The sequence below is a fragment of the Fundulus heteroclitus genome, chromosome 5 (assembly GCF_011125445.2).
Source record: "Fundulus heteroclitus isolate FHET01 chromosome 5, MU-UCD_Fhet_4.1, whole genome shotgun sequence".
Taxonomy (NCBI): domain Eukaryota; kingdom Metazoa; phylum Chordata; class Actinopteri; order Cyprinodontiformes; family Fundulidae; genus Fundulus; species Fundulus heteroclitus.
In genome coordinates this window covers 43,523,175-43,549,212 of record NC_046365.1, presented here as the reverse complement: position 1 = coordinate 43,549,212, position 26,038 = coordinate 43,523,175, and the positions used below count along the sequence as shown (strand labels likewise).

At 51.4% G+C, this 26,038-nt stretch overlaps 2 protein-coding genes across 10 annotated transcripts in view; one reads left to right on the top strand and one right to left on the bottom strand.

Moving 5' to 3' along the window:
* kif16ba (kinesin family member 16Ba) overlaps window positions 1-18,890 on the top strand; it is a 26,144-nt gene extending 7,254 nt beyond the window's left edge. The window contains exons 8-28 of one of the 8 annotated variants that reach the window (XM_036137668.1): window positions 195-363; window positions 463-594; window positions 671-846; window positions 1,191-1,256; window positions 1,404-1,463; window positions 1,536-1,655; window positions 1,738-1,789; window positions 1,860-1,997; window positions 2,097-2,179; window positions 2,291-2,379; window positions 3,478-3,513; window positions 3,801-3,854; window positions 6,553-7,869; window positions 7,945-8,115; window positions 9,216-9,321; window positions 9,460-9,507; window positions 9,804-9,851; window positions 15,483-15,605; window positions 17,168-17,257; window positions 17,337-17,420; window positions 18,010-18,890. In XM_036137668.1, the coding sequence (XP_035993561.1) occupies window positions 195-363; window positions 463-594; window positions 671-846; window positions 1,191-1,256; window positions 1,404-1,463; window positions 1,536-1,655; window positions 1,738-1,789; window positions 1,860-1,997; window positions 2,097-2,179; window positions 2,291-2,379; window positions 3,478-3,513; window positions 3,801-3,854; window positions 6,553-7,869; window positions 7,945-8,115; window positions 9,216-9,321; window positions 9,460-9,507; window positions 9,804-9,851; window positions 15,483-15,605; window positions 17,168-17,257; window positions 17,337-17,420; window positions 18,010-18,171 (3,324 nt within the window). In that variant the 3' untranslated portion in view covers window positions 18,172-18,890. Of the gene's footprint in view, window positions 1-194; window positions 364-462; window positions 595-670; window positions 847-1,190; window positions 1,257-1,403; window positions 1,464-1,535; window positions 1,656-1,737; window positions 1,790-1,859; window positions 1,998-2,096; window positions 2,180-2,290; window positions 2,380-3,477; window positions 3,514-3,800; window positions 3,855-6,552; window positions 8,116-9,215; window positions 9,322-9,459; window positions 9,508-9,803; window positions 9,852-11,652; window positions 15,345-15,482; window positions 15,606-17,167; window positions 17,258-17,336; window positions 17,421-18,009 lie in introns of those variants that run through there. The other 7 variants (XM_036137671.1, XM_036137672.1, XM_036137670.1 and 4 more) reach the window with 7 other exon arrangements.
* The window catches only part of LOC110367107 (dynein regulatory complex subunit 4), a 26,478-nt gene that overhangs the window by 220 nt on the left and 220 nt on the right, over window positions 1-26,038 (bottom strand). Inside the window, exons 2-11 of one of the 2 annotated variants that reach the window (XM_036137673.1) lie at window positions 25,951-26,038; window positions 22,643-22,840; window positions 22,283-22,489; window positions 22,160-22,214; window positions 21,876-22,081; window positions 21,633-21,800; window positions 21,410-21,496; window positions 21,122-21,331; window positions 20,677-20,967; window positions 19,920-20,608 (exon numbers count right to left, since the gene is read on the bottom strand). The exon at window positions 25,951-26,038 is cut by the window's right edge and continues 2 nt beyond it. In XM_036137673.1, coding sequence (XP_035993566.1) covers window positions 20,863-20,967; window positions 21,122-21,331; window positions 21,410-21,496; window positions 21,633-21,800; window positions 21,876-22,081; window positions 22,160-22,214; window positions 22,283-22,489; window positions 22,643-22,840; window positions 25,951-26,038 — 1,324 coding nt within the window. In that variant the 3' untranslated portion in view covers window positions 19,920-20,608; window positions 20,677-20,862. Of the gene's footprint in view, window positions 1-19,919; window positions 20,609-20,676; window positions 20,968-21,121; window positions 21,332-21,409; window positions 21,497-21,632; window positions 21,801-21,875; window positions 22,082-22,159; window positions 22,215-22,282; window positions 22,490-22,642; window positions 22,841-25,950 lie in introns of those variants that run through there. The other variant, XM_036137674.1, reaches the window with a different exon arrangement.

Here is a 26,038-nt window from a genome sequence, read left to right as displayed (position 1 = left end):
TTCAGGAACCTTTCAGGCTGAGGAACCTCTCAGGCTGAGGAACCTCTCAGGTTCAGGAACCTTTCAGGCTGAGGAACCTCTCAGGTTGAGGAACCTCTCAGGTTCAGGAACCTCTCAGGTTCAGGAACCTTTCAGGTTGAGGAACCTTGGAGAACACGGTCCTGGTGTCTGATTGACGTTCTGCCTCCTTTCAGGCCAAGTTTGACGCTGAGATGCCGAGTGAGACGGTCAGTAAGATCCATCTGGTGGATCTGGCCGGCAGCGAGCGAGCCGAGGCCACCGGCGCCACCGGCGTCCGCCTGAAGGAGGGCGGCAACATCAACAAGTCGCTCGTCACGCTGGGGAACGTCATCTCTGCTCTGGGTAAGAAAGCGCTGAAGGGTTCTGGTGGTGCGGCCCGGTTCTGACCGACCCGGTTCTGACCGCCCGGTTCTGACCGACCCGGTTCTCTGGTTCCTCCAGCTGACATGGCGCAGGACGGCGGGAACCCCGGCCTGAAGAAGAAGGCGGTCTTTGTTCCCTACAGAGACTCTGTGCTGACGTGGCTGCTGAAGGACAGCCTGGGCGGGAACTCCAAGACCATCATGATCGCAAGTGAGCTCAGGAACCCCCCCCCCCCATCCCCCCCCCCTGCCGTCGCCATAGTAACGTCTCCCCTGTCGCCCCGCAGCCGTCTCCCCCGCGGACGTGAACTACGGCGAGACGCTCAGCACGCTGCGCTACGCTAACCGGGCCAAGAACATCATCAACAAGCCCACCATCAACGAGGACTGCAACGTGCGGCTGATCCGGGAGCTGCGGGCCGAGATCGCCCGGCTGAAGGCGCTGCTGGTTCAGGGGAACCAGGTGAGCCGCGGCACACCTGCTCATCACAGGCGGGCTGCAGACCCCTGATGGGTTCTGCTCAGTTTGGGTCGGCCTGCAGAGGAGGTCTGTCTGCTCGGTTCCTGCTGAGATCTTCCTTCCACTTAACTTTCCACTAAACCAGCGCGCCTCGTTATTCCTGCTTCTCTCTGTAAACTAGTTTAGAATAATAAGTGGAACCTCATGACGTTCTAATTTCACTGCATTTGGTTCTGATCCATTCCTGGGGTCCAATCAGCACCAGAAACTAAGACAAGTTTCCACTGATGGACTGTGTGTTGGTTCTGATGTAACGGCGGTTCTGTTGGTTCTGTTTGGACCGTCAGATCGCTCTGCTGGATTCGCCCACCGCTCTGAGCATGGAGGAGAAGCTGCACCAGAACGAGGCCCGGGTGAGTTCTCCACACGGAGACCGGGTCGGGAACCAGAACCGGAACACGGAGGCGTAAATCCTCCGGTGCTTCCTTCAGATCTGCAAAGTTCTGGACCTTTGTGACCAGAACCGGGCTAAACGGACCTTGGGTGGTTTTTGTTTGCAGGTTCTGGAGCTGACCAAAGAGTGGACCAACAAGTGGAACGAGACCCAGAACATCCTGAAGGTGAGACTGCGGACCGGGCCGGTTCTGTGTGGGCCCGTGTGAGCGGTGTTGTGACGGTTCTGGTCGCTGCAGGAGGAGACGCTGGCGCTGAGGAAGGAGGGGATCGGCGTGGTTCTGGACTCGGAGCTGCCGCACCTGATCGGCATCGACGACGACCTGCTCAGCACCGGCATCATCCTGTACCACCTGAAGGTGGCGCCGCCGCTGCTCGGTCAGAAAGGTTCTGGTCCGGTCCGAAGTGCTGCTCAGGAACCTCTGCTTTGTCTCCCCTCAGGAGGGACGGACCTACGTGGGCCGGGAGGACGCGTCCAGCGAGCAGGACATCGGTGAGTAGGCGGGTCCGGCGCCGCCTCCGGCTCCGGTTCTGCTCCTCTTACCGGTTCTGTTCTGCTGCAGTTCTGCACGGTCTGGACCTGGAGAGCGAGCACTGCGTGTTTGAGAACCAGAACGGGACGGTGACGCTGGTACCGCTGGGCGGAGCTCAGTGTTCGGTCAACGGGGTTCTGGTGACGGCGCCGTCGCAGCTCAACCAAGGTGAGGGACCCGCCGGCGCAGTTCTGGGCCGGTTCTGGGCCGGTTCTGGGCCGGTTCTGGACCGCGCTGAGCTATTAATGGGTTCTGTTTGTGGTCCAGGAGCCGTTATTCTGCTCGGCCGGACCAACATGTTCCGCTTCAACCATCCCAAGGAGGCAGCCAAGCTGAGGGAGAAGCGGAAGGTGAGTTCAGAGCCCGGCGGTACCGTCAGCGGTACCGTCAGCGGTACCGTCAGCGGTACCGGCAGCGGTACCGGTACCGGCGCCACGGTGGTGACTGAGCTTTCTCCTCAGAGCGGCCTCCTGTCCTCCTTCAGCCTCTCCATGACGGACCTGTCCAGGTCCTGCGAGAACCTCTCCACCGTCATGCTCTACAACCCGGGGTGAGTCCAGCAGAACTCTCTGTAGGAACCGGGTTCTGGTCGGGTTTGCCAGGGTTCTGGTCCCACAGCTGCTCCTCGTTGGGTCAGAACATCCTCAGAAAGTGAAACAGATTCATTTATTCTGCATGGTTCTTGGTTCCGGATCAGGAAAGGTTCTGGTAAGATCTGTTCTGGGCCTGTTGGGCTTTCTGGATCCGAGAGAAGCCAGAGGCCTCAGGGTCCAGGTTCTGGAGGACGGGTAGAGAGGCCCAGAACAGAATCTATGGAGGACATGAGACCAGAACCAACAGTGAAGATGACCCAAAGTGCTCCTTAGCAGAACCACAGGCCTCCGTGTTTGGATCCAGACCCGGTACTGAGAGCAGGTTCTGTACAGAACCTGGACGTGCGGTTCTGTAGGTCCAGTATCCCGGGTGGATTTATTTCTCACCGTCTGATGATTTCATGTCCCGGTTCTGCTCCGGGTTCTGGGTCGGTTCTGTAGTCGCTTTTAAAAAGTGTCAGAAATGTTTGAATTTTAGAGAGAAAATAAAAAAATAAAAAATAACAATAAAATAATTCAGCAAAAGAAACAAAATAAAAGTTAAACTTTTAGTTTTTCATCAGTTTATGGAACATCACGTCGTTCACTGGAATGGGTTTTATTCTGTGGTTCTGCAGAACCGGTCCCTGGTCAGAACCGGGCCCTGAACAGAACCAGCTCACTGAACAGAACCGGTTCCCTGGTCAGAACCGGGCCCTGGTCAGAACCGACTCCCTGAACAGAACCGGGCCCTGGTCAGAACCGGGCCCTGAACAGAACCGGGCACTGGTCAGAACCGGGCCCTGGTCAGAACCGACTCCCTGAACAGAACCGGGCCCTGGTCAGAACCGGCTCCCTGAACAGAACCGGGCCCTGAACAGAACCGGCCTCTGCCTCCAGCTTCATTTAAGGGATTTTCTGCATCAGTCGATCATTTCCTGCTTGTTAAACTGTTAAATCTGTTGATGGAAGCAGAACCAGAACCAGGAAGTGTTCTCCAGCGTCCGTCGGGTCGCTCCACTAGAACGGTTCTGATTATTGGACCTCTCTAACGCTGTCCCCTGTCCTGTCGGCAGTCTCTTCACTCAGAAGGGCCCCCCCGTCCTCCTCAGGTAGATCCTCAGGTAGACCGGTCGTCCACTTCCTGTCTGTCCCGTTCTGACCCAAAGGCGCCCCCCCCCCCCGTCTGTCTCTGTGTGACTTCATCCGCCTGCTGCTTCATCCTCACCATCACTAGAACCCGTCTGCCTGCAGTCTCACCTGAAGCCTGTCTACCTGTCTACCTGTCTGTCTTCGCCTCCGCCCCGCGTCTCGTGCTGTGAGCTCAGGAGGAGGAGGAGGAGGAGGAGGAGGAGGAGGAGGAGCAGCAGGAGGAGCTAATCGCTGTTTGTCTCCTCAGGCTGGAGTTTGAGCGGCAGCAGAGAGAAGAGCTGGAGAAGCTGGAGATGAAAAGGTAGGAGCTTCGGTTCCCAGCGGGTTCTTTCTCTGCAGGTTGGAACGTTCCAGGTGAAGGAACCCTGAACTCTCCACCTGGAGCTGCATGCTGGGAAGGAGTTCATGGGTCAGATAGAAATCAGATCATTAATTATCAACAAATTCAAAACATTTATTTAAAGTGCAGCCGTGGCTGTTTGATGCTGTTGCTTAGCAACCTGTTTTTAGAGACAGACACAAACACTGAAATCAAACTCAATCCTTTATTCAACAAAGTTTTTACCAAAACTACAACTATTTTAAAAAGTGCTCTCTGACCTCTGAAGGGGGCGGAGCTTGGTGATGGAGCGTTCCTGGGTCTGCGTTGTGATTGGCTGAGAGGAATAATGATGTAACATTAATCTACATGCTAGAATGCAAAAGGAAGGAAAACTGTTATTCTATTGACCTTTTTGTTCTATCATCAATATATATTGTTTAAAAGGCTGATTAGAGACGATGAACTGAGTAGAAAATTAAGTTTCTGGGAGGGAAATAATCAGCTGAGATGGATTTAGTGATCAGAACTTTTCATTCTGAAGCTAATAGAACATTTTAGTTGAAGTACAAATTTATTTAAAGTACTTGTTAGCTTTAAAATAAAGCCTGGTTAATATGGGGCATTTTGATTGGTTGCTGTTTCCCGTGAGCCCGCCTCTTTCTCCTGAAGGCAGCAGCTCTCTGCTTTGGTCCAGCTGATGATGATACCGAGTTAACAATGATAACAAGTTAAGGATGATAACGAGTTAACAATGATAACAAGTTAACGATGATAACGAGTTAACAATGATAACAAGTTAAGAATGATAACGAGTTAACGATAATGATGATGATAACGATAACAAGTTAACGATGATAACCACTTAACGATGATAACAAGTTAACGATGATAACGAGTTAACAATGATAACGACAATACGATTACAAGTTAACGATAACAATGATAACAATAACGAGTTAAGGATAGCGAGTCAACAATCATAATGATAACGAGTCAACGATGATAATGAGTTAACGATGATAACGAGGTAATGATAACGAGTTAACGCCGATAACGAGGTAACGATGATAACGATAACGATGATAACCACTTAGCGATGATAACAATAACGCGTTATGGATAACGAGTCAACAATGATAATGATAACGAGTTAACAATGATAACTAAGTAATGATAACGAGTTAACGGCAATAACGAGGTAATGATGATAACGATAACAATGATAACGATAACGAGTTAACGATGATAACCACTTATCAATGATAACGAGTTAACAATGATAACGAGGTAATGATAACGAGTTAACGATAACGAGTTAACAATAACGATGATAACAATAACGAGTTAAGGATAGCGAGTCAACAATGATAATGATAACGAGGTAATGATAACGAGTTAACGATAACGAGTTAACAATAACGATGATAACAATAACGAGTTAAGGATAGCGAGTCAACAATGATAATGATAACAAGTCAACGATGATAACGAGTTAACGATGATAACAAGGTAATGATAACGAGTTAACGCCGATAACGAGGTAACGATGATAACGATAACGATGATAACAAGTTAACGATGATAACCACTTAACGTAGATAACCACTTAACGATGATAACAATAACGAGTTATGGATAACGAGTCAAAAATGATAATGTTAACGATGATATCGAGGTAATGATAACTAGTTAACGCCGATAACGAGGTAACGATGATAACGATAACGAGTTAACAATGATAACCACTTAACAATGATAACGAGTTAACAATGATAACAAGCTAATGATAACGAGTTAACAATGATAACGAGTTAACGATGTTAACGGTGATAACTCATTAACGATGATAACTCATTAACAATGATAACGAGTTAACGATAACGAGTTAACAATGATAACGAGGTAACAATAACGAGTTAACGATGTTAACAGTGATAACTCATTAACGATGATAACGAGTTAACAATGATAACGAGTTAACAATGATAACGAGTTAACGATGATAACGAGTTAACAATGATAACGAGGTAACAATAACGAGTTAACGATGATAACCACTTAATGATAACAAGTTAACAATGATAACGAGGTAATGGTAACGAGTTAACAATGATAACAAGTTAACGATGTTAACGCTGATAATTCGTTAACGCTGATAATTCGTTAACGCTGATAACAAGTTAACGCTGATAACGAGTTAACGCTGATAACGAGTTAACGCTGATAACGAGTTAACGGTGATAACAAGTTAACGATGATAACGAGTTAACTATGATAACGAGGTAATGATAACAAGTTAACGATGATAAAGAGTTAACTATAACGAGGTAATGATAACAAGTTAACGATGATAACGAGTTAACTATGATAACAAGGTAATCATAACGAGTTAACGATGATAACGAGTTAACTATGATAACGAGGTAATGATAACGAGTTAAAGATGATAACCAGGTAACGATGTAATTAGACCAGTTCCTCCTGTCAGACAGAACCCAGGGCACGATGTTCTGAGGGCTTCAGTTAACGTAGAACCTAAACGTTCTCAGTCAAACACTTAAAGGCTTTATTTTTATTTTGTCCACACGCCGTGGTCTTCATCAGCCGACGATGAAGGTCGGCGGCACCGTGCGACCCGCCGCTGACCCAGAACGCCTCCGGGTTTGTGTTTCTGCAGGAGGCTGATCAAAGACATGGAGGCCAAGCAGCTGAGCGAGAAGGCGGAGCTGGAGCGCCTCCAGCAGGAGGTGGAGAGTCAGCGCAAGGAGTCGCAGGAGGTGCAGCAGCGGATCCTCCGTCAGGAGGAGAGCCTGCGCCGCCGCAGCCAAGACATCGAGAGCCGCCTGCGGGACTTCTTGGCTGAAAAGGAGCGTTTCGAGGAGGAGCGGCGCTCCGAGGTCCAGGAGGTGGAGCTGCAGCGCAGAAAGCTGCAGCAGGAGGAGGAAGAGGCGGAGGAGCAGGAGGTGAAGCGGCGGCAGCAGGAGGCCGCGGAGCAGACGGAGATCTACCGCGAGCTGGAGCGTTTGAAGAAGGAGCGCGAGGAGCAGCAGGTGCGGCTGGAGATGGAGCGGCGGCGGCTGGAGGAGCAGGAGCGGGAGCAGCTTAGCCTGGTCGGGAGGCTGGAGGAGCAGCTGAGGGAGAAACAGGAGGCGGCTGCCGCCCTGCGGACCAGGGAGGACGTCCGGCGCCTGGAGGAGGAGCGCCGGGCGCTGACGGACATCAGAGAGGCGCTCCTCCGGGCCAAGGAGGCCGCCGAGCGCACCGACGTGGAGGACGCCAGCAAGGAGGCGCGAGCCGTGCAGAAGCAGTACACGGCCTTCAAGGAGGCGCAGGTGAGGGAGCTGGGAAGGCTGGAGGAGGGGCTGCGTCAGCAGAAGGAGCTGCTGGAGGAGGAGGTGGCCGCAGAGAAGAGCACGCTGCTGCTCCTCGCCCGCGGACTGAAGGAGCGGCAGCAGCAGCTGAAGGAGGCGCAGCAGAGAGGAGCGCAGGACGCCACGGCCGCCGGCCACGAGGAGCAGCTCCTCCGGCAGGCGGAGCACCGGCTGCACTTCAAGGAGCGACAGCTGGCCAACCTGGCCGGCGGCCTCCTCCCCGCGCTGGCCGAGGAGAAGCAGCGGGCGGCGGAGGTGCTGGAGCGCAGCGCCGCGGGGAGCAACCAGAACCAGGAGGCGCCGCCGGGCCTGGACAACACGCTGTTCCAGGTGGAGAAGGAGCTGGAGGACAAGGAGGACAAGCTGCACCTCCACTGGCACGGGGCGCAGCAGCTGCAGCAGCTGCAGGAGACGTACGAGTTCACGGCCAACGTGGCGCGGCAGGAGGAGAAGGTGAGGAGGAAGGAGAAGGAGATCCTGGAGTCCCAGGAGAAGCAGCAGCGGGAGGCCATGGAGCAGGCGGTGGCCCGGCTGGAGAGGAGGCACTCCGCCCTGAGGCGCAGCGCCTCCCTGGAGCCCGACGCCGAGGAGCAGCGCTGTCCCGGCGAGCTGGACCAGCACAGGTCAGGGCCCGGTTCTGGTTCCCTTCTGCCGCCCGCTGCTGTCTGTGGGGCTCTAAGGCCAGTTCTGCTCTGCAGGGTGGAGCGTGAGATCCAGAAGCTGCGGCAGAGGATCAGCGAGGGCGAGAACCAGAACCGCAACCAGAACCGCAACCAGTCCGTCTGCGGCGAGGAGAAGTCGGGCCGCAGCAGCTCCCCGGTCGGCCACATCCAGAGTCTGAACACGCTGCTGTCGCTCTCTGACGACAGGTAGGCTCCTGGTTCTGGTGCCGCCCACACGGGTCCAGGTAGACGGGTCCAGGTAGACGGGTCCAGGTAGATGGGTCCAGGTAGACGGGTCCTGGTAGACGGGTCCAGGTAAACGGGTCAGACGGGTCCAGGTAGACGGGTCCGGGTAAACGGGGTCCGGGTAAACGGGTAAACGGGGTCCAGGTAGACGGGTCCAGGTAGACTGGTCCAGGTAGACGGGTCCGGGTAGACGGGGTCCAGGTAGACGGGGTCCAGGTAGATGGGGTCCGGGTAGACGGGGTCCGGGTAGACGGGGTCCGGGTAGACGGGTCCAGGTAAACGGGGTCCGGGTAGACGGATCCAGGTAAACGGGGTCCGGGTAGACGGATCCAGGTAAACGGGGTCCAGGTAGACAGGTCCGGGTAAACGGGGTCCGGGTAAACGGGGTCCGGGTAGACGGGTCCGGGTAGACGGGTCCAGGTAAACCGGTCAGACGGGTCCGGGTAGACGGATCCAGGTAAACGGGGTCCGGGTAGACGGATCCAGGTAAACGGGGTCTAGGTAGACAGGTCCGGGTAAACGGGGTCCGGGTAAACGGGGTCCGGGTAGACGGGTCCAGGTAAACGGGGTCCGGGTAAACGGGGTCCGGGTAACCGGGTCCAGGTAGACGGGTCCAGGTAAACGGGGTCCAGGTAAACGGGTCCAGGTAGACGGGTCCGGGTAAACGGGGTCCGGGTAAACGGGGTCCGGGTAGACGGGGTCCGGGTAGACGGGGTCCGGGTAGACGGGTCCGGGTAGACCGGGTCCGGGTAGACGGGTCCGGGTAGACGGGTCCGGGTAGACGGGGTCCGGGTAGACGGGGTCCGGGTAGACAGGTCCGGGTAAACGGGGTCCGGGTAAATGGTCCGGGTAGACGGGTCCGGGTAGACGGGTCCAGGTAAACTGGTCCGGGTAGACGGGTCCAGGTAGACGGGTCAGACGGGTCCGGGTAGACGGGTCCGGGTAAACGGGTCCGGGTAGACGGGTCCGGGTAGACGGGTCCAGGTAGACGGGTCCAGGTAGATGGGTCCAGGTAGACGGGTCCACGTAAACGGGTCGCTGACGCTCTGGTTCCCCCGCAGGATCAACGCCTACATCGAGGAGGAGGTCCAGCGGCGGATCCGGAAGATGAACCTGCTGAACGGCACCGGCAGCGTGGATCTGTCGCTGTCCTGCGAGTCTCTCGGGGTACGTTCCTGTTTTGACCCGGCAGAACCTCTGCGGGTCGCAGATCTGAGTTGTAGTGAACGGCAGCGGTTCTGAACCCTGAGTTTGGACCCTGCAGTTTTAGAAGCAGAACTGATCCTCAGCTCTTCAACCCTGCAGGACGACCAGGAAGTTAGCGACACTAGTTCTGTTAGCTTAACCGCTGAGGTAAGACCAGAACCAGCAGCCTGCCCCGGTTCTGGTTCTGCATGAGGTTCTGATGATGCTTCCCTTAACTTCCTCCTTTCTGTTGGATCGTCATCCCTCCTCCTCCTCCTCGTCTCTGAAACCATAATCTGACATTAATCAACAGGAATCTGCTGATTTAAAGCTGTTTATGTTTTATGAAGCTGGTGATTTAGTTTTCATTTAGTTTTTATTTAGTTTTTATTTAGTTTTTATTTAGTTTTTTTAGTTTTTATTTAGTTTTTATTTAGTTTTTATTTAGTGTTTATTGTTTTCAGGACGATGAAAAGCTGCAGAACGTAAACCCACGGAGGCTGAAGTACGAGGTGAGGCATCGCTGCCGTTCCTTCACTCTGCATGGAATCCGTCTTCACATGCATGAACTTAATTGGTTTAAACCAGATGAGCTTCTGTCTTCTAGCCGCAGGTCCGCTTTAGTCCAGTCTGTTCCTCTCAGGTTCTCCGGCTGCTGGTACCAGCAGGTTTGGTCCGGGCCTTTAAGTCAACAAAGCTTTGAAGAGAAGCTAAACCAGGAAATGGTTTTAGTTTGGGTCGGATGGGCCGGCGGCAGCGTTCTGCGAACCGGGCCTGTCTGGTACCAGCAGCTAGAATAATGCGGTTGGGAACGATGGGCGACCCGTTCCGTCTTTAAAGGCTCTGACCTCAGACTGCAGCCTCGGCACTTTTTAAAGGTAAACTTAGTCAAAAGCAACTCAGATGTTTCTAAGATGCATCTTAACAAACGGCTCCAGCCAACGATCGGCGCCGTCTCCTGGTCCAAACACTGGACCAGATCCCTGAGGAACGGGCCCCGGTTCTCCTGCAGTTTTGGTCCATTCTGAGCGAACCGGGCTCGGGTCGCTCTCTAACCGGCGCTGGTTCTGCAGAATTTCATCCCCTGGTTTCTCTGTGGTCGTGCGGAGTGATTGTGTGTAGTCAGCGGTCGGATCGGCTCCTGGTGCCGTTTCTCTTTGTGGTGCTGAGTGGGTCCAAACCCGGCTGGAGGAGTCCTGCCCTGAAGCCCAGAACCAGACCCAGATCCACTCCTGGTGGTTTCGCTGATCAGGACCAGAACCTTCAGTCTCTGCCGTTAGTGTTGGAACGTCGGTGTTCTCCAGCTGTGAGAAAGCAGAGAAAATGTGAGCGGCTCCTTTACTGGAGCTACGTCAGCTGGACCGGTCCGGTCGGGCTGCAGCAGCACATCAAGGTTCTGTCAGGTGGCGCTGCTGCACGGCTAATTATGATAATTATGCTAATTATGCTAATTACTAATTATGATAATAACGGTCATTCAGGAGCTGCTAGCCACGATGATCCCAGAGGCGTTCTCCCGGGTTCTGCCAGGTCCAGCCAGGTTTTACCAGAAGTGTTTTTCTTGGTGAGACGAGTCCTCAGACAGGCTCAGATGTTTACATACAGTCCCTGAAACTTCTTCTAGGTCTAGCGGGTCGTCTCAGAACAATCGGGGAGTCCAGAGTTCTCAGTAAAGACCCAGGAAGGATATTCTCTGCATTGAGGAAGTCTTTAGGAGACATTTCTAAATCGGTTTATCAAACTGGATAGAAGTAAAACAAATTTTTAACTAAATTTAGATGTTTCTCCATCTGGAAAAGACCCAAACCGGTTCCTCCTAATGAAAGGAACCAACTCTGCTGGTCATACTGGTGCTTTCCTCAAAGTGAGAACGTCCAGATTCTTCAGCCTGATGATCAGCACTGGGCCCAGTACTGTACTCTGGGTGTTTGACCCTGTATGTATACTTTTGACCCGCTGTGAAAATTCACTTTGGGTCGACAAGTTCTACCATAATTGTTGTTTTTAGAAAAGATTCAAGTTTAATTGTTCTGCTGCGAGAAAAGAACTGTTTAGAAAAAACGTTAAATGAACGACGTTGGTGTTTCTGAAGGTTTCCTGAAGGTTTGTGGATCAGAACTCATGGAAGTCATTATGAATCCTGAACTCCTCCTAATTTGCATGCCTTCACGCTGTCACTTTAAATCTCCCGTGTCTCACCTGTGCACCTGGTGATGGGACAGTGATTCTCATTGGGTGGATCATGGACTTTAATTCGCACACATTGCGTCCTTCTTGCCGATGTAGTCACGGACTTCCCCCTTGTGCACACAGAACACCTGCTGGTCTGACCTCCTGGGCTCTCCGGGGTTTGAGAAAAGTTTCCTCCCTGACGTCCAGAACGTGTTTGAAGAACCAAAGAATGACCTCCTGGCGCCTCAGACAGAAAAACGTCTGGAATCCTCAGAGGAAATCTTGATTGAAAAAGTTTTGGACAAAGAAAAATGGTGGGAAGGAGAAGTGAACATGCTGGCAGGAAAGGGGCTTAAAGCCGTCTGCGGACCGGACTGTTGTTACAAAAGCCGAGCAACCAACAGCCTGAGTGGCGACAAGAACATCAGCAGTGACCACAATTACCTCTACTCTGATTGTGAAGATCAGAACATGTTGAACAAACCGTTTAATTCCCACTCAGAGAAAACGATCAATAATCAAACATGTGAACCAGAAAGAGACGAAGAACCAGAACTGCTGAAGCTGCAAAGCTCTGACGGCTCCAAGCGAGAGTGCGACGAGGAAATCAACGGTTCAGAGACGCCAGAAGCAGAGAAAACATCTGAGAACATCCGTCACGTAGTGGAGGAGCTGGAAAACGTTAAGAACCGAGCTCAAAGCATTCACAGCAGCAACACCGACGAGTTGGACCGGTCAAACCTGCAAGGTTCTGGCAAGGAGTTCATTTGGTCTGAGCAAGAGGAAGCTAACAAAGTCTCAGACCTGGATAAAGTTCAAACCCACGACCAGAAGACAGGAGAAGAGTCGGAGCGTTCAAGTTCTCCTGATTCCATCGACTCTGAGCACGACTCCAAACAAGACATGTCAGACAAGAGCCACAGTTTGGAGCTTGAAAACATCAAGAATCAAACTGGTGAAGAGGAGAGAGCAGAAGAGTCTGAGCTGGTAAAGCTGCAGAGCTCTGGCAATGAGTTGACCGTCTCTGAGCCAGATGTAAGAGACTCCGTCAACGGTCCAGAAGAGCAAAATGACGACGATGCGAGCCCAAAGCTGCAAGGTGGTGAAGAGCTGGAACAAGACAAAGAGGCTGCAGCAAAGCAGCAGCTGACCAACAGCAGCTACATTTGGGATTACGTCTCTAAAGTCAAGAACCAGACTCTGTATCCGTGGACCACCAGAGAGTCCGAACTGCTCAAGTGGCTGAGTTCTGGTAGAGACTCTATGGGCTCCAACCAAGACCAATCAGAACAAGGAAAAGACGCAGGAAGGCCGGCGACTGGCTGGGGCCATATCTGGGACAATGTTTCTCAAACTCTGCAGCCCTGGACCGATGGAGAGTCCGAACTGCTGAAGTGGCTGAGTTCTAGAAGAACAGACACAGAACCAGAAACGTCTGTAGCAACGGAGCCAACAGGCAGGAGAAACCTGTGGGACTATGTTGCTCAAGTCAAGAGCCAAACTCTGCAACCCTGGGCTGAAGGAGATTCTGAGCTGCTCGGCTGGCTGAGTGCTGGAAGAAGCTCCAAGCAGGCCGTAACGCCAGCGAGGGAGGACCCGGAACCAGAGGGCGGCGATGCTGCAGCGAGGGCGTCGCCTGGAAGGAGCTTTGTCTGGAAGTACGTCACCAAAGTTAGGAATCAAACACGGTACCCGTGGAGAGCGGAGGACTCTGAGCTGCCCAGGGATCACGCGTCTGGTTTACCCGGCGCTGGCAGAGGGTCCAGTACGCCTGCCGGCGACGGTGAAACGGGACAGCAACCAGATCGAGCTCTAGAGAAGGTCTCCTCGAACATTTGGGAGGGTGCTGCAAAGAACCAAACCCTGCACCCATGGGGGTCAGATGGACCCGAGATTTCACAGGCAGACGGTACGCAGGACGGCCATGACGCGGGTGGTGGACACCGTGGACGAGAAGCAAGTGAAAACCTGGTGGACATGGCGGCGGCAAGGAGAAACCTGTGGGACTATGTTGCTAAAGTTAAGAACCAAACCCTCTACCCATGGAGAGCGGAGGAAGCTGAGCTTCCCAAGAACCAGTCCACCAAGTTTCAGAGCCCAGAATTAGAGTCCAGTCAAGATCCGAGTGACGCAAACAGGAGCCATGTTCTGGGCTACTTTACAGGAAAGCTTTCGGATGCTTATAAAGACGCAGAGAGGCGACTTCAGGGCACACGAGACTTCATCCGAAACGTGGGAGTGGACGACATGAAGCACGCCGTGTCTCAGTACGTCACCATGATGTCCAAAGATCCTCCGCTGGTCCAGCAACCAAAGCCGCACCCTGCTCTGGAAAACAAAGTTACTGTGGTGGATCTGTCCAGGTCCGGCCCCCTTGGTGGTTCTGAAGGATTGAATGCAGTGTCAGAATGGCCCAAAGGTTCTGTGTCCGCAGTCAGGAACACCGGCACAGAGGACCCCCGTCCAGAGCAGTTTTATCAGGGCCTGGTTGAGTTGCCACCAGCGCTGGCACAACTGCGTGGTCTCTCGTCCCAGCAGATCGTGGCGAAAACTGAATCTCTGTCGCCTCCGAGACCCGTTACCAAGATTCTGAGCGTCTTCTGGCTCAGAGCGGCCAGCTTTGAGCAGCCCAGTCCAAAAGCAGCTTGCCTCCTCTTGTCAGAGCAGAGCCTAACGGCAGTCTCCGCTGACTCTTCAGACGCCCTCAGACTTTTCCACCATTTGGACCTTAGCGAAATCAAGGAGGTCCAGATCAGTTTGGCGGGGCAGCATGTCCGTCTGATGGGCTGTAGTGAGGATTCGGTTCTGGCTGTCTTCACTCACAACCAGGAGCTGACGCAGGACTTCTGCAAGGCCGTCCTGAAGGCCTGCTGTCCTGGGAAGGTCTCTGAGGAGACTGAGACTCACCCCTTGATCTCAGGAGACCTCATGTCTCTGTCTCTGGACTGGACCTCCAGCGTTCCTGATGTTCTCGTACACAGCGGTCTGAAGGTCACGTCCAGATTCAAGCGGGTCCTTGCAGACCTGCTCTACATCATCCACGGGAACATGGATGGTCCTAACCGACCTTCTCTGGGGGACATCCGTCCTCTGCTCTACACCAGCGTCAGGGTGGCGGGCCCCAGCGCCGTCCAGCAGGACTCTCTGGTCCAGTTCCTCCTGACGGACACCCACGTTGCTCTTCTCCAGGAGGACGGCGTGTTTCATCCGGTGCCGCGGGGGTCCAGCCGGGTTCCCGTTCAGCCTCAGTTCAAAGGTCTGCAGCTGCGCAGGCGTTCAGACATCCGGTGCCTGCTGGTCAGGAGGAGCGAGTCCTGCTTCTGCGTGGACGTGGTCTTCACCAACCGCAGCAGGCGAGCCGTGAAGCGGCGGGCGGAGTGGAGGCGGGGCTCGGCCGACGCGTCGTCCTCAGGCGGTCGCTGTGACTCCTGGAAACTGACCTTCGGCTGCTCCTCAGAGGCTCAGATGCTCCTAAAACACGTGTGCGTCTGAAGGTGGACTTCACCAGACCGCGGGAACGCGCCGCATCGCCGCCGTCACTTTTAGGACAGATCCGTCTTCAGAGGAAGATTAACAGGAGTTACATTTTAAATGTTTTTAACCTTTTTAAGCTTTTGTCACATTGAAATCAGACTAAATAAATGTGTAATTAGTGCAATAAAAACAAGCTGCTAACCAAAGATAAGTTAAGATGTTTATTAATATTAACCAGGAGGGATGATGATGTCACTTTACTAATGTAGTCATGATGGGAAATAACTGTGACTGTTGTATTTTGCACAATGTATATGTTATTGATTTAAAACTAAATAAAGATTTAGATTCAGTTTGAATCCTGGCCTCTTGTGGCGTCTTTTACAAACTGGTTGGTATTTCCTCCTAATTTATAACCAGCCTGTTCAGAGCCAATCTTTTACCGTTGCTCCTCTTTCCTTCTGTTTTCCGTCTGGTTTGGATGATTTCTCCTGCAGCGCTTGATGCCCCGGGCGGCCGGGACGAGCTGCGACGGCGCCAAGGATCCCGTCAAAGTTAGCATTCCTCGTTACGTCCTCCGCGGGCAGGGCAAGGACGAGCACTTTGAGTTCGAGGTGAAGGTGAGTCAGCTGAGCACAGCTAGCATAAAGTGTCCATTTAAACCGTTTCAGTGCTATGAAAACAACGGCAGGGCGTGAGAAACAGCAAACTGGTACGTTTTAAAACTGAAGATTACTAAAAGGCTTTTGTGAGGACCAGAGGAAGCGTCAGAATGAGGGTGAAGGCAGAGCACTGACAGGGTGGAGGGATGGATGAGGGCGGTACGCCTTCCTCAATAAATAAGCTGTTAGATGTGCAGAGCCTAGCTCGCTGCACCGACTCCCCGTCAGTCTGGATCCGATCATCAGGCAGGGAGTCTTTGAACTCACCCATAATAGATCCAAAGAAAACAAGGTTAGGTTATTAACGAGCAGGTACGCCACTTTACTGGCGTATTGTTCTGTTCGGAGCAATACGCCACTAACATGCATGATCCACTTCCTCATTCAGTGGAACTGCAGGGTGAGCCGTCTTTGTCCGCTGTGTCCCGGTAAAGTAATGTCCGTGTGTAACGCACCTTACAAAACTGCCAGTCACGGCTGCTTGGTGCACAGGGAGCTGCAGACACCCGTGGCTCATTAAACGTGTAAATTCCTTCAGCGCTGATCTGTTCTTTTATCTGAACGTCATTATGTTGGCAAAGAGGAAGCTGTCAGCTCTAGGAGCTTATGAGGCACAAGGACACCGTTCAGCCCATTTTCTCCTCGTTTTATTGAGCCAAGCACAAAGGTACATGTTCACAATGATTCTTATGACCAAAGGAAATCAGCAGTTTTATTTCCTTTTTTGAGGTGAAAGACACACAAATCTGCCCACTAAAACCTCTGTGGACCAGTTATAGTGAAGGAGTGGAGCTAAAGAGTCTGAAGCCTCTCCTGTTTCTTCAAGAGTCTTGTGGCGTTTTGTAATGTTTATTTTAAGGAATATTTGGGCGAGGCTCCAAAGATTTTATGTTTTGTTCATTTTTCCAGAGGAACCACTATAGCAAACCTCCCTATGTCGGATTTATTAAACGTTTCCTTCATGCCTTCACAGATGCCACAGGTTTGCATTTACACTTTATAGCCGTGGCGCTGTACTTGATTTAGGTCAGGTGTCATTTCAGGTGTTGATTGATGGGTTGGCTTCACTTATCGGATCCATTTTCATTCTGAAAGCGTTTGTCTCCACAGAACTTCCTGTTTTCCTGCTGATGTCATTTTGTCCCAGTTTAGTGTGAATAAAACCAGGTACGCTCCTCATAATGTTGGCCAGGACAGTTAGAACGACAATTTAAACTGGACAGTTTCACTGTTCGTTCATTAATGGATTCATTTTCTGAAGTTTTCTCCTCAGGATCAAAACATAAAACTAAACCAATAAACTGCTGTAGATGAAAGGTAGTAAATGTTGCTGATTAACGGTTTCCACCATCAGAACCTAGCTGTGGATCTCAGATGTTTGGTTTCCTGGTCCTTCTGGGTCCAGATGTTTGGTTTCCTGGTCCTTCTGGGTCCAGATGTTTGGTTTCCTGGTTCTTCTGGGTCCAGATGTTTGAGGTCTTCCTCCTGGTCCACTCACTCTGACTCTTTGTCTTCACCAGATCTCCGTGATGGACGAGACCTGGACCGTGTTCAGACGCTACTCTCGCTTCAGAGAAATGCACAAGAGCCTGAGGGGCAAATATCCGGAGGTGAGCCGCTTTGGGTTCTGGCTTCAGGAATAGTTGTTGGATCAGAACCGACCGTCTGAGCGTGGTCTTTGTTTTCCAGCTGGCGGCTCTGGAGTTTCCTCCAAAGAAGCTGTTTGGAAACCGGGACGAGCGGATGGTGTCGGAGCGCCGCGCTCACCTGGAAGTACGACTGATTTCTATGGATAATCAGAACCTGAACCGGACCCGGTTAGACGGCGGGTTGGTTTGACTTTGGCCCTGTTTGGTTCTGTCAGATGTACGGATCGGTAAATGATACCGGACCTTATTGAAGTCATTTCTGACGGTTCTGTTTTCCACAGAGAATAAACCAGTTAACACTTTCAATGTTTGTGTGATCCGGCCCAAACAGGAAGTGGTTCTGTTCAGAAACTAGAACCTTTTTAGATTAAAGCTAACCCTGAAAGTGGTTCTCGAGCCCAAACTCTCCTCAGAACCGCCATAAATGATCCAAACTCATGAGCAGAACAAAGAATCAGGTCCAGTTCAGTGTTCTTGTAGTAGAACTGTAGGGTTATGGTTCTGTTGTAGTTCTAAGTCCAAACATCCAGGCCAAGGAGGAGCTCAGTAACTAACGACTAGTTCTAGTTACTGTGAACCGGACCGCTGTCCAGTCTTCTCCGGTTCTGCCTCCTGTTCTACTTTTAGAACTGGGCCCAAACTTTAATCTTCACCTTTTGGTTCCTCTGAGTTCTGCTGAGTTCTGAGATGATCCACCTTTGTGTCGTCCACAGCGCTACCTCAGGAACCTGTTCCGGGTCATGCTCTTCTCCTCCGGTTCTCCTCTCAGAGCCGACGAGGACGGAGTTTTCCGTCTGTCCAAGTTTGACGTCTGCGACTTCTCTCCGTTCTTCAAGAAGGGCGTCTTCGAGTCCAGCAGCCACGGTACCGGCTGAAGGAAACCCAGAACTGGGCTGAGGATGGAGGCAGAACCTGCGGCTCAGCAGAGCAACGGAGGGTTCTGCAGGACGGGTTCACGGACTGGTGCTGTCAGGTCCAGAACATTTCAGAGGTTCTGCAGCTTCGCTCTGTCATAAACTTTAAGATATTTATTTGGTTCCTGCCGGATCCCATCAGAATAAATCCTGCAGTTGGTTTGTTCATGAAGGTGAAACTGACTTTAAACTGATCAGAACCATAACGGGTCTCTGGGCCGACGGCGCCGAAGGTCTGAGCTCCTTTCAGGCTCATCTAATGTGGACCTGCTGAGGATCTACGGTGTCTGGGCTGTTTACTCTGGTTCTGTTGGACACAGCTCAGACCAGGATGGAGCGGTCCATCAGAACCAGAATAAATCAGAACCAGAATAAATCCCGTCTCTTCCTGGTCCGTTTACCATGCCTGCATTCTCATCAGCTCCTCTGGAAGTGAAGCTCACCAGAACCAGGTTCTGTTCTGTCAGAACCAGCAGCTGGGATCAGCGAAGAAACCCTAAATTATTCAATCTAGAAATCATTTATTAAACCTGAATATTCTCTAGGAGGGAAAAGTGGGCGGGGCTAAGCCTGCTGGGAGCTGATTGGTCGGCTTTAAACCTGGTGGAGGGTTAAATAATAGATTATTGATAAAAACTGAAACTGGAATAAAAAAGTGTTTCATGTATTTTTATGTAAAATGTGTCAATTTTTATTATTTATAGGTTTGAAGCGTTTTTGGGGCTCAAAGCTCAACAAGTTCTGCTGATGTTCTCACAGGAATCCAGCGGTTCTGGTGGGTCAGCAGAACCTCCTGGATGGGAATCCTTGGCGGCACCAGAACTTTTTCATGCCGGTAGCTTAGCAGCTACATGACAGACGAGCTGCTGGCATAACAGGAAACTTCTTCATTTTCAAACTCACCGTTATCCTACAAGTTTACCGCTTTGTTACAAGATATCACGTCTAAGGGAAAAAAATATAGATTGTTCAACACAGTCGTTAAGTTAATGAATGACTTGTTGAACAATCTTTATATGTGAAGTTAAAATTAACTCATTACTAAATTACTACGGTGTGTTCACAGTTTCCATGACAATGATAACGGGAATCAAACCCGCAGCGCTGGGATAAAACTTCTCATTCATGGAAACATGAAGCAGATTAATTGGGTCATAAATGGAGGCAGTGGGTCGGTTCTGACTGACGCTTTGATATGTGAGGATGATGATGATGATGATGATGATGAAGTAACGTGTACTAATTGCACCAATAGGAAAATTCAAAGGCTCCGCCTACCCGGCTGTGGGCCTGCAGGGGGCAGCACTGAGTCGGCTTTAAAGCAAAAGTTTACATGAAAATGGAAGAAAACATTAGAGCAGCACCTCCAGGCCCAGTTTACACCGGCTATAATAAAAATAGATTATTTTTGGGTGAATTACTTATATAAAAATTCTACTCTGTCCTATTGTCAGCACAATAATCTGCACATTTATCTACTTTTATTCATGATTATCCAACACTTTTCCTATTATTTATTTATCCACTAGAGCCGCCTTTAACCTGTCGAGTCGCTGAAATTAATTAATTTCCCTCCATGGAGATGATAAAGTTTATCTTAGCTGCATAATCATTGTTGAAGTTTCTGAGCTCATTTCCTGTTCAGGTGGAGCAGCCAATCAGCTGATAAGGCGGCCTCTAGTTCTTCCTGTCTCTTTCACTACGGCCCGCCTCACCTGCATCATAGATTTGGCAGCAAAGGAAGAAAACAATTATCAGAACACTTAGAATATAAATATATTTATTACAATTGGAATTCCAAGGGGAGACAAACACAGCGTTACCATAAAGCTCACGTAGTAAAACACGAAGTCCACGCTGGATGTAAGCGTGTCTGTTCAGAACCGCCCAGGGGCGCACTTTTAATATCCGGGGCCCTCACTGTGTAAGGGGGGGGCAACAGGACTCCAGATTCTTGATACATTTCTGCCAGATGTTCTAGGAGTTTACTAAGATAAGCATCAAGAACAACAAAAAGCTTTCACCCCGTAAAACCCATAAAACTCCCACTTTGCCTAATATCCCTGAGACGGTTGAATGAATTTATTACCTGTTAGTGAGTCTGCAGACTCCGTCCTCTTTTCACTCCAAGCCACACAGTTTAACCACATTATTTAAAACTTAAGTAACTCTTTACTGCTTTAAGAAAAATACATGATTAACAAAAAACTGATTATGTGTTTCCATAACACAGCTCTCTCTGTTCAGGAGGATCAGCCAATCAGCTGTCTCTGTTCAGGAGGATCAGCCAATCAGCTCTCTCCTCCTCTCATGTATCAGCAGCAGCTCTGGAGGCCTGAGATGCTCTGAGAACGAGGAGAACGTCTCGTCACTAAGAGCAGCTTTCAGGCTGAGGAACCTTTCAGTCTGAGGAACCTTTCAGGCTGAGGAACCTTTCAGTCTGAGGAACCTCTCAGGTTCAGGAACCTCTCAGGTTGAGATGATCCTTCAGGAGGAATATTTTCACGCCTCTGTGGTGGAAACTTAAAAACATGGTTTATTGGTTCCTGGTTCTGGGATCCGAGTTCCTCAGCTGGAGATGAGCGTAATTAAACCAGATGTGCTGCTGCCCTCAGCGAACAGGAGCGACGTCTGGTCCAGGTTCTGGTTCAGTCACTGGTCCGGCTGGGCGGGTCCAGAAGCCTTCAGCTGCTGGTTCTCCTGGGCCAGGTCCTGCTGCAGCGCCTCCAGGCTGACCCGTTTGGACTCCAGGATCTCCTGCAAACAGAGCAGTTGTTGGAGAAGTTCTGCTCCTCCAGCTGAAGTTCTGCTCCTCCAGCTGAAGTTCTGCTCCTCCAGCTGAAGTTCTGCTCCTCCAGCTGAAGTTCTGCTCCTCCAGCTGAAGTTCTGCTCCTCCAGCCGGTGGACTTACCTCCAGCTTGGTGGCGGCGTTGCTGCGCGCCGTGGGCTCGCTGCTGCAGACCGACAGCGCGGCGCTGAGCTGCGCCTCCTTCTTCTCCAGAGCTTCTGTCAGCGCAGCCAGCTTCTTCTGCAGCAGCATCTTCTTCAGGCCGCTCCTCTGCTGGACGTCCAGGAGGCTCTCCCTCTGTCTCTTCAGCAGCTCGTCGCGCTCCTGCTGGACCTGCAGGAAGACCTGGAGGCGTCAGCTGGCTGTGGGCCACGGAGGACGGAGGAGAGCAGCAGCATGGAGACGCTTTACCTTCTGGAAGGCCTGCAGGAGCAGCTCGTGCTCCACCGTCAGATCTCTCAGCTCCTTCTCAACCAGCTTCTTCTGAGCCCGGGACCTCTGCTCAGCACAAACATCATCTTCATCATCTCAGAGCCTGAACCTCAGCTGGAGGCAGATGTTTGATGGTGGAGAGCTTCCAGATGTTTCCTGCAGCTTTCTGCTCCCAGCTGAGGCTTCAGAGCCTCCAACGTACCTCCACCGAGTCCTTGGAGAGCCTGCACTCCTGCAGCTGTCGCTGCAGCTCGGGGATCTGCTGCTGGACCTCCTGCAGAGTCTCCTTCAGCCGTCGGTTCTCCTGCTGAGCTGCTGACATGTTTCTGTCCCACTTCACCTCCTCCTTCTGCAGCTTCTTCATGTCCTCCTGCGCAGACAAGCGGAGAATCCAGGAATTTGTGTCTGGAATGAAGGTTCTGACCCGTCTGGGATGCTTTGGTACCTTCCACCTGTTCAGCTCCTCCTGCTGCTTCTCCTGGGTCTGGGAGAAATACTCCTCTCCTCTCCGCAGGACTCGGCCATGTTCCTCCTTTAGAGACTCCACGCGACTCCTCATGCGGTCCTCCACCTCAGCGATCGCTGACCTCCGCCTCTTCTCCTCCGTCTCCCTCAGAGACCGCATCCTCCGCTGGTACCTCAGCTCCATCTCTGGGGAGGAAGGTCAGGAGCAGGAGGATGGAGCAGGACAGAAGAGGAGGAGGAAGGTGGAGAGGAAGGCCAGCTCACCTCGCATCCTGACCTCGTGCTCGTAGCTGAGCTTCATCAGCTCCGCCTGCTGGTTCTGGTGAAGAAGAGGAGGGTGAGCTGCAGAAAGGACCTTCAAACAGCACCAGGAGAACATGGTCTCACCAGCTTCAGCTGCTTTATGGAGCTGTGCTCCTGGAGCTTCTTCTCCCTGCTGTCTGCCTGCAGGTTCTGGATGTCTCTGCAGAGCTCCAGCTCAGCCTCGGTGTTCTGGTTCTGGACCAGCGAGGAAGAGGAGACGGCGCCCGTCCTCACCTCAAAGACGCCGTTGTGCTGCTCAGAGAGGACGTGCTTCAGCTTCTGCTTGTAGACCTGAGGACCCACCAGGAGTTCAGATGTTAGACTGTGAGCTCAGCTGGAGGTCAGGATCGGATCAGGACAAAGTTCTGTCAGGATGAAGTCGGGTCTGGGCTGAAGAGAAGGTCAGAATAATGTTCTGATGATGTCAGAATCAGGTCCGCTCACAGTTATCTCCACCCGGTGGCGCTCCTCAGCCTCCTCCTTCTCCCGGACGCTGTTCCTCAGCTCGTCCTGCGCCTCCTCCAGGTTCCTCCTGGAGACGTCCCACAGGGCGTGGATCTTGTCCCGCTCCAGCTGGAAGTAGCTCCTCTCCTCGCGCTCCCGGTCCAGTTCCTCCCGGAGGCGGACGATGTGCTCCTCCAGCTGCAGGAGGACACACGGGTCAGTCTTCCCCTCAGGACCGCAGCGTTCTCCAACCCAACCCAGATCAACCTTTAATTGGGTCGGGTTCTGTTCTAAGTTCTCTGTAATCTGCTGACAGAACCTACCTGCTCAGGCTGGGGTTTTATTGTCTCTGAATGATTCAGGTCGGGCTTTATAGGCTTAGAGGCCTCAACATTCGCCTGATGATGTTTGGCCACCGGACTGAAGCTAAAGACCTTCAGACCGTCCAGAGAACTACGGATCAGAACCGTTTCAACGGTAACGTCTGACCATCTGGACCAGGGGGTTCCATCAGGACAGTAAACCTGCAGGTTAGCTGCAGATGAAGGCCGAGATCAATCCTACATTAGCTTCAGGGTGCTTCGTTCCAGAACGCTGTCCCTTTAAGAGGTGACCCCCTCTGCTGTTAGCTTAGAAGGCTAACAGCGGAGTCTGGTGTGAGACGCTGTCCCTTTAAGAGGTGACCCGCTCTGCTGTTAGCTTAGAAGGCTAACAGCGGAGTCTGGTGTGAGATGCTGTCCCTTTAAGAGGTGACCCCCTCCTCTGTTAGCTTAGAAGGCTAACAGCAGAGTCTGGTGTGAGACGCTGTCCCTTTAAGAGGTGAGCCGCTCTGCTGTTAGCTTAGAAGGCTAACAGCGGAGTCTGGTGTGAGACGCTGTCCCTTTAAGAGGTGACCCGCTCTGCTGTTAGCTTAGAAGGCTAACAGCAGAGTCTGGTGTGAGACACTGTCCCTTTAAGAGGTGACCCCCTCTGCTGTTAGCTTAGAAGGCTAACAGCAGAGTCTGGTGTGAGACGCTGTCCCTTTAAGAGAGAAGGGTATAACTGCAGAGCGTAAGAACGCCCCCACTGTCGGAACGCCCCCACTGTCGGAACGCCCACAGGCCAACGCAAACGCTGATTGGTTCGTTGATTTGCCCACTTCAATACATATATTTTTTCCCTCCATCTCCTTCATTCAGCAGGACGGACGAAAAATGTCCATCCCGCTGAAAAAATCCGTCCCGACGAAAAAAATCCCTATCGCAGGGTATTAGTTTTACCTAGGGACCACATGTGATTTGTAATAATAACGGCGTTGTATGCAGACAGATATTAACCGGCTCGCGGTGTCAGGAGAAAGCAACAGCGCGAGGACTATTATGACTATTATATGTAGTAGCCTACGATAGAATTCTGTCCTGTCAGGATAAGGGCTTCTACTGGAGAAACACCCCAAATATGCGACTGCACGTTCAAAAATAAAGCTAAAAAAAAAAAAAAAAACTCACGAAATTTACCAGCGACTGTAGAAAAAAAAGAAAGCATACAGAGGCAGAGTTGACAGCGCTGCTTCTGTCACACAGCTGATTACATGTAATCACAGGTAAAAACCAGATCCGTGCGAGTAGGCGATTGGACATTTTGCTGCATGGAGCCAGGCAAAGCTGGAAAAAAAAAAATCCGCTTCCTAGCATAAAGCCTGAAAAAGAAGGACAAATATGCGTGTGGGGCATTCAAAATCCGGACTGTCACCTGCCTTTCAACGGACGAAAGCTTCGGATGCTTTTGTGTAACTCTGCAATATTTTTCAATGTATGGTTTGTTTAATAAAAAAACAAGTGTCCTAGTGTCCTTTTATTTGCGCACCCATAAGCGGAGCAAAAATCGGGCATTCTCGGACGGAGCTCTGGAAGTTTGCTTACTTTCAATACAAATTCGAAATAATTTATTAAGTTAGACAATCATTTAATTCAATCAATTGGTCCTATGTAGCCCCAAAGGGGTGACGTTTTCAGTCAGTTGATTTATCTGGAAAACGGGTGAGAATTGACCGGATTCAGTGTCTGAAAACATAAAGTACATTTTCCTGAATTGACTTGTATTGTGTCTGACAGCACCTTGGTCTGACCTAAGATGGCCGCTCTGTCGGAACGCCCCCAGTCGGAACGCCCCCACAGTCGGAACGCCCCCACAGCTCTGCAGTTACTCCTTACTGCTTTAAGAGGTGAGCCGCTCTGCTGTTAGCTTAGAAGGCTAACAGTGGAGTCTGGTGTGAGACGCTGTCCCTTTAAGAGGTGACCCGCTCTGCTGTTAGCTTAGAAGGCTAACAGTGGAGTCTGGTGTGAGACGCTGTCCCTTTAAGAGGTGACCCGCTCTGCTGTTAGCTTAGAAGGCTAACAGCAGAGAGTCTGGTGTGAGACGCTGTCCTCGGGTTGGACGCCTACGATGCTGCAGCGCCGTTAAGCAGGCTGCTTATGTGGAGAAAAGTGAGACTCACACCACCGCCGCATGGCTCACATAAAGTCGGCTGTTCTGGCGTAAAATAAAGGAGAACATGAAGACCAGTGGTTCCAGTACCTCCATCACTGAGTAGAATTAGATTCATTCCAGGCAGACGGATGTTTTCACCTCTTTATTCTGCGGATTTCTGCTGACAGCGAATGAAAACACGACATTTAAGACCAATAAAACATTTTAATGCTGAACGTGGTCTGAACGTGGGCCCAGTCTTAACCTGAACGGGCCTCATCAGAACCCATATTCTGATGAACAGAACTTTATGGTTCTTTCACCGCTGTGGTGAATTACAGGCAGACTGGACTTTTAAAGTTCCTCCGCCTGGTGCCGGTTGGTTAGAGCTTCGGTGGTCACCTGTCGCTCCAACTTCATCATATTAACGAACAATTCCACGAGCAGCGAGAATTAATATACGCTCGTTAATCCATCGCTGGCCCAAAGGTCCGGAACAATTTCAGTCATTTCTGACTCGGTCATATTATTACTGCATATATTCAGATATTATACATGAAAACGCGTCGATTTAAACATGGCGCCTCAATGTACAGTAAGGTTTTCTCATTTTAGAACCAATAGCAGAACCAACTTCTGGACCTCGGTGTTGGCTTGGTTCTGGAGCAAATGTTCTCACTGTAGTTCTTGCATCTCACCAGCAAGTGGCGCTGTTAGCACGGACTTTCAGAACCACGCTACAGTTCAGGGGTTCGATCCCCGGTTCCGACCGTTTGAACCCGGGTTCTTATTTCCTCAGCAGACCCGCTGACGGTAACGGAGCCCGGTTAGCCTCGCCGGCGTCACCCGGCAGCTCCCACCTGATCCTTGGACATCTCCTCCGTGGACAGCGCGGCTACCACCGTGGGGGGCTTCGCCTTCCCGGCCTTCTTGCTTCGGTTCTTCTGC